A 10650-nucleotide genomic window follows, 5' to 3' on the forward strand; every position below is an offset into this window, starting at 1 on the left:
TATTTAGATGACCCTTCTTGTTTACTTTCTTCAGAGAGAGACTCTTCTTCATCAGTCCCATCATCATCCAAAGAATTATCTTCAAAGGAACCTTCCGTGAAAGATTCCTCTTCCTTAGAGGGTTTGATATCCTCATTGTCCTTAGAATGGACAAATGAGTCCTAATCACTGGGAGGGGAAAATAAATTGAGTTCTTGGACTAGAAGAAGTTTAATCAAACCATGGTGGGATAGACAATGGGGTTTTCCACTTCTCATCATTTTAGATATGCGTTGTAGGGCACAGTATAGAAAATATGGAATATTGATCAACAAACCTTGTCACAAATACATCATTAATCTGAAATGCTGGGCAAAAACAGACTGGAACCTACCTTCACAAGTGATATAGTGAATGATGTACTTGGTGAATTCCTTCCAATGTCCTGGTAAAGACTGTAATTTGGTGCCTTGCCCCTCTACAAGAACTTCTTTTGTGTTGTCTTTAACTCTATAGATTGCTTGGATTTTTTAGGGAAATAGTGTTCTCCTATCAATGGTAGCCTAAAAGCTTCAGCAATGGTTTCCATGGTAATTGTAATATCCAACTCTCAAACAATAGCCTTCTGGTTGCAAAAATCATGGGCAAATTCTAGCGCAATTTTCCCATCAAACCCTCTCAATAATTTGAAATAGACATCCCAGTGGACCTTTTGAAATTATTCATATGTGTCAGCACCACTTTTAAACCCTTCAAACTAGTAGGATCATGGCATGGGCAATGACCTTTTGCCATGTCCGCAAAAACTCATTATAGGTCAATACCGATGACTCAGACAAGTATGGTTTTGGAAAATCAGCTTACAATAACAACTTCTAAATCTGACAATAAGTAAGTGATAGTGAATGATGAGAAAATGTAATAACGAGGGATTATAAATCACAATGCATTAGAATGATGACAGTGACAAACCCCCCTCCCTAGCTGATTGGCTGAACCGTCCTCAGGGTAACGTACCATTTGACAGAAGGAAACACAAAATATAAAATAAAATAAGAAAAGAAACAAAGAAAAAAAAATTACCAATCACCACGAGTGAGAGAGAAATGTGATGAGTCTGAATAGGAAGAAAGTACGTCAGCACACCATGAAATGATGGAACAAGGTACGCTAGAGAGGGAAGATCTATGAAGATGTGATAGGAAGTAAGGTGGATGGAACAAGTCGAAAGTTATACAACACAAATGACAATAGCCATGATCAGAGCCAGATATGGATAGTGAGGTGGCAAGGATGGATAAACGTGGAAAGGGTCCATGTTAGCAAAACCTCCAAAGGTCAGAAAGAAAAGAAATATGATATCAAGAACATAGAGACAAAGCCAAGTCTGAACCACAAAAATGCATGCCAAAATAATTCCTATCAAAAAGAGAATAGAAGAAAATGGCAAGGAGCTGGCACCTAAAAAAGAGAGTGATACCCTTCCACCACAAGACATAGGATGGCTAGAAGTAGTCAAGGCAAGAAGCCAACCATGAAAAATAGTGGACCACTCAAGGATAGTAAGAGAGCACCCGGGGGAAGTGAAATGCAATGAGTAAAAGAAAGACAACTCCATTGCTTTCTATTGTCACAAAGAGTGATAGGAGGTTGTTTTTATTTTTTGTTTTTTTTATTCGATAGTAGATTGTCGGTAACTCAGTTTTCAGCCTACCTCTGCCTAGAGGCATCAACAACCCAATTTTCACCTGTAACTTTATTTAGCGGTTAATGTCTGCTAGAAACTGGTTTTCAAACATTAACTGGCCAACAAAACCTAAAGGCTTTTTGTTGTTGGATCTTTTATTTCTTTTTTTTGTTTTATTATAATAGTTCATTTTTTTAGGAGACCAAAAAGAACAACTGCAAATTCCTTTTCTATTTCACAAAAGAAAGTTTCTTTTGAGAGAGGTCATTTGTAGAGTTTCAGGTGATGGCCATTGATAAGATGAACTCTTCTTTTAGAGTCCATAGTATAGAGTCATACAACACCATTATCATATATCTTCTCAATCTCATAAGGCTCAAGCCATCGCATGTGAAACTTCCCTTTGAAATCTTGAAAAAATGAGTCATACAGGAGTGCCCAATCACTTGGCTGAAATAACCTTTGTTGAATGAAATGATCATGTCAAAGAGCACACTATTTTTGAAATATCTCTGCATGAAATAGAGCCTCCTGATGTAATTCATCCAAAGAATGCAATTGAGCAATACGCTCTTTCTGTGGATCAGAAAGACTCATACCTAACTGAAGTGCAATGCAAAGAGTCTTCACCTCAAATTTGATAGGGAGGACAACCTTCTTACTATAGACAAGTTCATAAGGGGTTAGACCTGTGGTGGTCTTCCATATTGTGCGATAGGCCCACACAAATTCAGGGAGTTGTGTGGCCTAATCTCTCTTATTAAACTATCTTGGTAAGGATGTTTCCAAGTTCGCTATTGGTGACCTCAACCTACTCGTTGGCCTAAGGGTGATAAGGTGAATAATTTCAATGTTGAATCTTATACTCTCTAACCAAGGTAGAAATGAGTTTTGATGTGAATTGAGGTCCTTGGTCTGTTACTATTTCCTATGGAACACCAAATCTGGTAAAAATATCAGAATACAAAAATTCAACAACCTTGGTGTCCCTGGTGTGTTTCAAAGCAGCATCCTCAACCCACTTAGTGACATAATCTATACAAACAAGAATATATTCCTTGTTCTTTGATGGTGGATTGATTGGGACAAAAAACTCAAGGCTCCACTTCTCGAAGGGTTCAATAGATAGTTGTGAGTGTAAAATCATCTCATTAGAGCACGTGGGATGACCCATATGCTGACATTTATCACAGTGATGAAAATAGCACTTACAATCCTTTTGCATTGTAGGCCAGAAGTATCTAGCAATAAGAATTTTGGTATCAATTCTCTGGGCAGCAAAGTGTCCTCTACAAGGCTCAGTATGGCATGCATAAAAAATGTTGAAGACATCATCTTCAAGCACACATCAACACATGACATTATCAATCCTTGTTCGGAAGAGAATTTCATTGATCCATGTGTACTGACCATTGACTCCAACTAGCTTCTAATGTTCCCATGGAGAGAAATGCGATGGAAATAGGCATGTAGCAAGGTAATTTTCTATATCCACAAACAATGGGCTTTTTGCTGAAATGGCAAAAAGATTCTCATCAAGAAAAGTATCATCAACTGGTGCTAGTTCATCTTGTTGTTGTAACCTGGACAAGAAATCTGCAACCACATTCTCACGGCCAGACTTATCAAGTATAGTAATGTCAAATTCTTGAAGAAAAAGTAACCATCTAATTTCTCTACTAGTTACAACAGGCTTATTCATCAAAAATTGAATTGCAAAATGATCAGTATGAACAAACACTTTATACCTAGTGATATAATGATGAAACTTGTTGATTGCATAAACAACAACTAAGAACTTCTTTTCAGTTACCATGTAGTTTACCTCTTCTCCAATGAAATTTTTTCTGATGTAATAAATGGAATAGAAAAGGTTATCCTCTTTCTGCCCAAGCACAATGCCCATAGAACTATCTAAAGCATCTGTATGGATATGAAAAGGTAATTCTCAATTTGGTCCTCTTAGTATAGGTGTAGTTACAATTTTAGTCTTAATGGCTTCAAAAGATTCTTAACATTCTGGTGTCAACAAGAATGAAACATCTTTGGCTAATAAAGCAAAGAGAGGTGAGGCAATCCTACTAAAGTTCTAAATGAATCGGCTGTAATATCTTGCATGACCCAAAAAACTGCAGACATCCCTTGGCTAGTGGGCATAGGTAAGTCCTGAATGATTTATATATTTTTGGGGTCTACCTCAATACCTTTAGAAGAAATATAGTGTCCTAATACAATCCCTTTAATCATAAGGCTATGACACTTTTCATGACTTAGGGAGAGATTGGTATCAATACACCTTTTAAGGACCTTTTCTATGTTTTCCTTAGCTTCTTCATAAGTATCACCATACACAATAAGGTCATCCATATACACTTCTACACAATCATGAACTAGATCTGCAAAAATACTCAAGATTGCCCTTTGAAAAGTGGTAAGGGAATTACACAACCCAAAAGGAAATACATTATAGGCAAAAGTACCCCAAGGGCTAGTAAATACAGTCTTGTCCTAATCTTCGGGTGCAATACAAATTTCATTGTAGCCACTAAACCTATCCATAAAAGAAAATAACCTTTTACATGCAAGAGTATTGAATACTTGATCAATAAATGGCAAGGGAAAATGATACTTTTTAGTAGCTTTATTAAGTGCTCTATAATCAACACAAATTCTCCACTTACCATTTTTCTTTAGAACCACAACAAGAGGAGAGACCCATTGACTATCTAAAATTGGTCATATAAATCCTACGCTTAATATTTTTTGCAACTCCTCTTTGACTATTTCATGCAAAATAGGATTAAGCCTTCTTTGTGGTTGCCTAACTGGACAACTACCTTCTTCAATGTAGATGTGGTGTGTGCAAGTATCTGGGTGAATGCCCTTCATATCTTGGTATTCCCAAGAAAATGCATCTTTATGAGTTCTAAGCATGGTAATGAGATCTTAGATTTGTTTATGTTGGCAATTTGGAGGAATTGATTATGTATTGCATTGATGTCAACACTAGTTGTTTTGCTGTCTATTGGGTTCCAATAGAGTGGTTGGATTATGATGTTGATATGGAGATCTTCTCTGGTATGCTCTAGTTTGTGAAATTGGTTTGGATTGGTTATTCATGTGTTCCTAATGCGTATCACATTGTGTTGGTTCAAGATTTGATGATCTAGAAGCTATCATTTGTTCTAGTAAGCCTTTTGGTTACTGGTATGGGTTTTATCGGCAAAGATTTGTTGAAGATATTTTGATGAATCTAATAAGTGGTGTTGGTGCGGCTTCTAGAAGGTTATCAAGATGCTGATGGTTATCATGTTCGTGTTACAATTGATCAATGGTGTTGCATTTGGCTTTTGGTGACCTATTTTAGGTTCGGTTTTATTCTGTTAGGTTATGGACCGGTTTATGTAATGTGTTGGTTGATGCTCCCGATGCATTACCTGTTGGATTTATTGTTTGCTTTATGTTGTTTTGGTCTTAGGATGACTTGGTTTATCATTGGTTTGTGGGATTATGTAATGAATTTATTGTATTATCTTTTAGTTGGCTAACTTATTTGTTTAGGTCCCAAGTTGGTATATATATGGTGTAAGATCTCTTTGTAGATCATGTGATAGTTACAGATGGTTATGGAATTATCTATATGTGAATAAAGTTGTAATCATATGCAGAGGTTTTGGTTGATCATAGATGATTGAATTAGGTTTGTGTAAGAGGTTTAAGACCTTTGGTATTGAGCTTAATCAGAACTATACTCAGGCATAGGAGATGCTATTCTTGCAGTTCATTCATCTTCCAGATTGTAGTCTGGATTTCTTTTGTAGTCAGTGAGGCTCCTTTGTGATCAGCAGTGCGCTCTAGGTTGTTGGCCTTCTTGCATGTGCAAGCCCTTCTTATTATAATCACATACTTACTACAGAAGTATTATTTGACTGTGGCACATACTTACTGCAGAAGTATTATTTGACTATGGGTAGGCTTCCCACCATGTTTTTTCCCTTTAGCGGGTTTTCCACATAAAATTCTTGTTGTTATATGTTGTGGATGGATGGTAATTATTATGTGATTTGTGTGTGTTCTTAATTGATATATCTGTTATTCGAGTATTTGGTTTATGTATTCCGGTAAAAGCTTTTGTGTGCTTAAAGTTTTATAATTTGTTGACAACTGATGCACCCCCCCTCTTAGTTGTCCACCGATTATCCTAATAGTTTAGTGCTTAAGTGTGGATTAATATTAAGTGTGCAAATAGGTAGAATTTCTATGGCTTCTGATTGTGCAGGTGAATTGACAACTAAAACTTGTGAAGTGGATAGTGTATCATTAAAGGACAAAAAGGGATTGTACACACAATAATGAGGTAGCAATTGATGCAATATAATGGAATGTTGAATAGACTATGAACTACCTATCATTGGAAAATTTCCAAAAGGACAATTATCACTCACTCCTGAAGAAAAAACCATCCTTTACAAAATTTCATTAGATGCATATCTATTTTGCAGAAAATTAAAAAGGATATCTTCTTCAGATGATTCCCCATGTCAAATATGTGTTCAATTGTCATAATTGGAAATGATTCATCTAAATCACTATCAACCCACACTAGATCCTTTGTTTCCAATAGGGGTTGTGCTGGAGGATACAATGTTAACTACTTTGTTTTTTCCCCATTAGAAATTACCATATTACCTGATCAACAATTGATGAATGCATCTACAATAGCCAACCAGGGGCATCCCAAGATCAAGGGATATTCCCCCAGCTTAATTTTTTGCTACAAAATCATGAAGTCAGTTGGGTATTCCCATGGATCAATAGAAATAATTACATCTTCTATCATACCTTTTGATTTGACCAAGGATCGGTTAGCCATTTGGAGAATTGTGGGAGTAGGTTAAGCCCTTTAAGTGACAACTTCTCTTTTATTTCATTTGTCATAACATTAATTGCAGCTCTCAAATCAATAAGTGTATTAGGAATAACAACATTACCAATACATACCTTTATCATAGGACTTGCTAGATCAACATACTTAGGAACTGTTAGGTTCCCAAGCATGAGATCGACAAGTTGTCCGATAACTTGAACAATCTTTGGGTCCATCTTCTTCTTTTGTTTATGAGTACACAAGTCTCGAACTGTCTTTGTGTATTCTAGAATTTCCATAATAGCCTACAACAAAGGAATTTTAATGTTAATATTACGTAACTCATTTAAAAAATCAAATGTAGGTTTTGGAACTTCCTTTTGTATTGGTTCAGTTTGCAGGTGTTCAGGATATGGAGGTTCCTTCATTTGTTCTACCTCTAGTTCTTCTAATGAATCATTGATTTCAGTAATGATAGGCCACTTAGTGGCTTTACCTGACCGTAATTTAACTCCATCAAATTCAATAGAGTTGACCGAATAAGGCGGATATCCAACCACCTCATTATTATATAAGGGGTGTGTGGGCTTATTGTTAGGATTTGGAGTTGGTTGAGCTGAAATAGGTGTGACTTTTGGTGGTTGTTTTGACTAAGGAAATTGATTACCTATTTGTGGATGTGGAAGGATTTGTTGTTGTGGTGATTGATATGGGTTTATGACAGGATGTGGTGGGTATTGTGTAACTAGAAATTGTGGTTGAGATCTCCAAGGTTGTTGCCAAGGTTGTGAACCATATTGATTAGGCCAGGGTTGATAATAAGGATTAGGTTATTTTCATCCATCATACCACCTATATTGGCTGGTGAAGGAGGAAGGTTGACTAGGCCCAACCTTAGAATAAGGATTAGTGATTCCAGGTTGCATAGGCCTAGGTGGCCAAGGATGTCTAGGAGCCATAAAATAAACTGGTTCTTCAATATACTCAACTTCTGCCATGTTCACAGGAAGGGTCCTTAGGATTGTATGTCTACTAGATTCTTCTAGGGATGCAATTTTAGTCCTATTATAAGGGAATTCTTCATTACCATGCTTCTTCCTACAATTTGGACAAAAGATTGCTATAGCTTTTTCAGCCTCTTCTTGTTTTTTATGAGTATATAGTGTATCTATCTTCTCACCCATATGAATCAACGAATCAGTCTTTAAATCCTCAAGCAACATACCTAGTTATTTTTTGGTGATACTTGATGTGCTTCCTCCTACCACATTTCTTCTCCCTATAGAACCTCACATTGTTCTGGCAGATTGTGAATAGTTCCTACATGCTTCACAAATGTCATAAAAAAAATCTTTAGAAATATCACCTCCACCCATAAGATTTAATATCTCCATGCAATCATCCCAAACTCTCCTAAGGAATAACATTTTAATAGTATCATTATTTAAATCACTTCTTGGGCTTGTTGGAGACTAAACAAAATTCGTTCCAAATAATCCTAAAATGTTTCTTCTTTGTGTTGTGTCATGCAGAAGATTTCATCACGTACTTACTTTTTCTTGCAATATTCCTGATATTTAGCAAGGATTATTTATTTCATATTGTTCCAAGTGTAGACTGACTATGATCCCAAACTCATGAACCATCTAAGTGTTGCATTCTTCAAGGTGGTTAGAAATAGTTTAATATTTTGTGCATTATTTTGATAGTCATAGTTGTTTACACAACACCTCAAATTCAAATAAGAACATGTCAAGATCTTCAATGGCCAACCTCCTAAATACTGGTAATGTAGAATGAGGAATAGTTTTCATTGGAGCATCCTCATTAGGATTGACAATAGGGAACTTGAATGTGATGGGGTTGTTGTTTGCAAGTAATCCTTCATTCTTTTTGTTATTGTTGTTATCCCCTATATTATTGTCAAATGCCCAAGGAGTGTAAGTGATTGTGAAGGGTTTCTTGATAGGCTTTCCACTACGTAATTCAAAAGAATTGAACAAACTACTTGGGAAGATCTGGGGTGATTAATGGTTCTTGAGGAAACTCTGGAATTGTTTGTGATATTCTAGGTGGAGAAATAATAGAAGGCTCTACAACACACTTTTCCAAATCAGGCTCAACTACCAATGGATTTTTTCTTGATTTTTCTTGATTTTGTGTTTCTATTTGTGAATTTTCTCCTACTTCGTGTACCTTGACAAATCTACCTTTACTATCCCTAGGTCAAGGAATGCACCTATATGACTTATAACAATACAAATCAAAATTATTCACCTAAACAAGGTCGACAATTGTATAGGCTTTCCTGAAGATGTATTGGTCCTAACTTATCTCAGTACAACTTCGCACCTTTAATACCTATCCCTGACAATGGTGCCAAAATGATTGGGTATAATTGTGACCGGATGAATTCTTGTTTTGACTCAAGTTGAGCTTGTACAGATGTCCTCAGTTGTACTTACATGTCTCAATTTGGGGTCATAGATTAATGAAAGATATTGTGGCTATTTACCAAAGGGATGAAGATAGTGACTTAAGGAAGAATGAGATGCAATTATTTGATGTAAGAAATTAAATTACACATCAACAATTAGCCAAACTTCAAATTAAACTAATTCACTCTTGACACTTTCTAGATTAAAAGTCTAGTTTAAATATTTTTCTTCATGTCAGACTGTGCACCAGGAACTGTGATAGAAATTGTCACAGACTAGTAAAGGTTGTAGTTTTAATCATAAAAACTCTACTAAAATCCACACAAGTAAATCAACTAAAATAAATGTTAAATGTAATCTTCAATAATCATAACACAATCACAAAATATGATAAAGTATAAAGAATTAGTTGTTTGGAAGTGATTGTATTCAACATAATCAAATCAAACATGAACATGAACTTGAAACATAACTCACACACAAATCACCAGGTAATTGTAGAGTGGGCCCTACCTCCTTGGTCATCAATTGATGAATTTATGAATGCAATTTGTTACTTTGTATCAGTTTTTCATAATAAGCAGAAACACGGATTCACAAAATTTAATTTTTAACTGACAATATATATTAAGGATGATTAAGTTTGAATAGGAATACATATATATACTAATCATACTTACTAACAATAAGTTTTAAAGTTTGTTTTTTCATTTGGCCTTTCGACCACTAACAACCAAGAGTCTATGAAAACAACAGAGGGTCACATACCACTTATAACGTTAAAACAAAATATCTTAAATCAAAATGATCATTCATAAAAAAAAGTCTTGCTAATTTCATTACACTAATATCCCATGGTCCACATGCTCATGACAAATTAAACTTCCTCCCTAACCATCTCCTACCATTTTGGTCACAAAAACAATTAGAATTATCATAGTTTTCAGCAATTTGTTAATCCTAATTTATTTTCCATATTTTATTAAATGTTAAGGTTCCTTCAACAAATACTGATAGGAATATGGACAGAGACAAAGGTAAAGAGTAAAATGTAAGGCAAAAATAATGAAATATTCTACACTCATCAGTACTCTCATCTCTTACCAGGAAAAAAATCATGGGAGAACTAGTCGAGCAATTCATTGCACTGTTTTCTCACAACATTTATAACCCTGTGATGTTAATGGACTTGTGTTCTACTAAGGAAAAGGAGGGAGAAAATTTTTGTTTCTTCTTGAAATGCTAGTGCTAACTCACCTGAAGGAGTCCTTGTCACATTCTGAAGAAAGAACAAGTCATTTTGTCCATAGAAAACCTAGTCTCACACATAAAATATCCTTTACAAATGTAGTGTCTTAATCCATTTCACTAGGTAATAGAGAAAGGAATAGAGTGTGAGATAGGTCTCATCAAACAAGGGATCTTGAAAAACCCCCATGAGAGTAATTTGACTAATAATACGAGTAATGAGAAATCCAAGTTCTGGTTGAAAAATAAGATTGTGACAAACGACAGTGTAGTGGATGCTAGAGTAGTAAATAGGGTCAAATATGTTGTCTCTTTGCAAGGCCCCAACAATACATTCACGCCTAATAATAGTTAACCCAATGATAATAATATTGTCCCCACAAACACAACACAAGCTAATAATCCACATCTGTCAAGGAATGCTAACCCAA

General features: G+C 35.5%; 1 protein-coding gene across 1 annotated transcript; it reads right to left on the reverse strand.

The window, feature by feature from the left end:
• Positions 1 to 3095: 3095 nt before the first annotated feature.
• LOC131876603 (uncharacterized) lies at positions 3096 to 7098 on the reverse strand. The gene is made up of 3 exons (XM_059222042.1): positions 7030 to 7098; positions 6668 to 6838; positions 3096 to 3551 (listed from the first exon to the last, which is right to left on the reverse strand). Exons 1-3 carry the CDS (start codon positions 7096 to 7098, stop codon positions 3096 to 3098), a joined length of 696 nt encoding a protein of 231 aa, XP_059078025.1.
• Positions 7099 to 10650: the final 3552 nt, after the last annotated feature.

This window comes from Cryptomeria japonica, chromosome 6 (genome assembly GCF_030272615.1).
Source record: "Cryptomeria japonica chromosome 6, Sugi_1.0, whole genome shotgun sequence".
NCBI lineage: Eukaryota > Viridiplantae > Streptophyta > Pinopsida > Cupressales > Cupressaceae > Cryptomeria > Cryptomeria japonica.

Bases quoted from the DNA above. Each gene is read 5' to 3' on its own strand.
- LOC131876603 (XM_059222042.1), bottom strand. From the start codon at position 7,098: ATGAGGTGGTTGGATATCCGCCTTATTCGGTCAACTCTATTGAATTTG. The intron at 6,839-7,029 runs GTAAAGCCACTA...CCTTTGTTGTAG, and splicing joins TGGAGTTAAATTACGGTCAG to GCTATTATGGAAATTCTAGA. The intron at 3,552-6,667 runs GTATGTATTGGT...GTGCTTGGGCAG, and splicing joins TAGCAAGTCCTATGATAAAG to AAAGAGGATAACCTTTTCTA.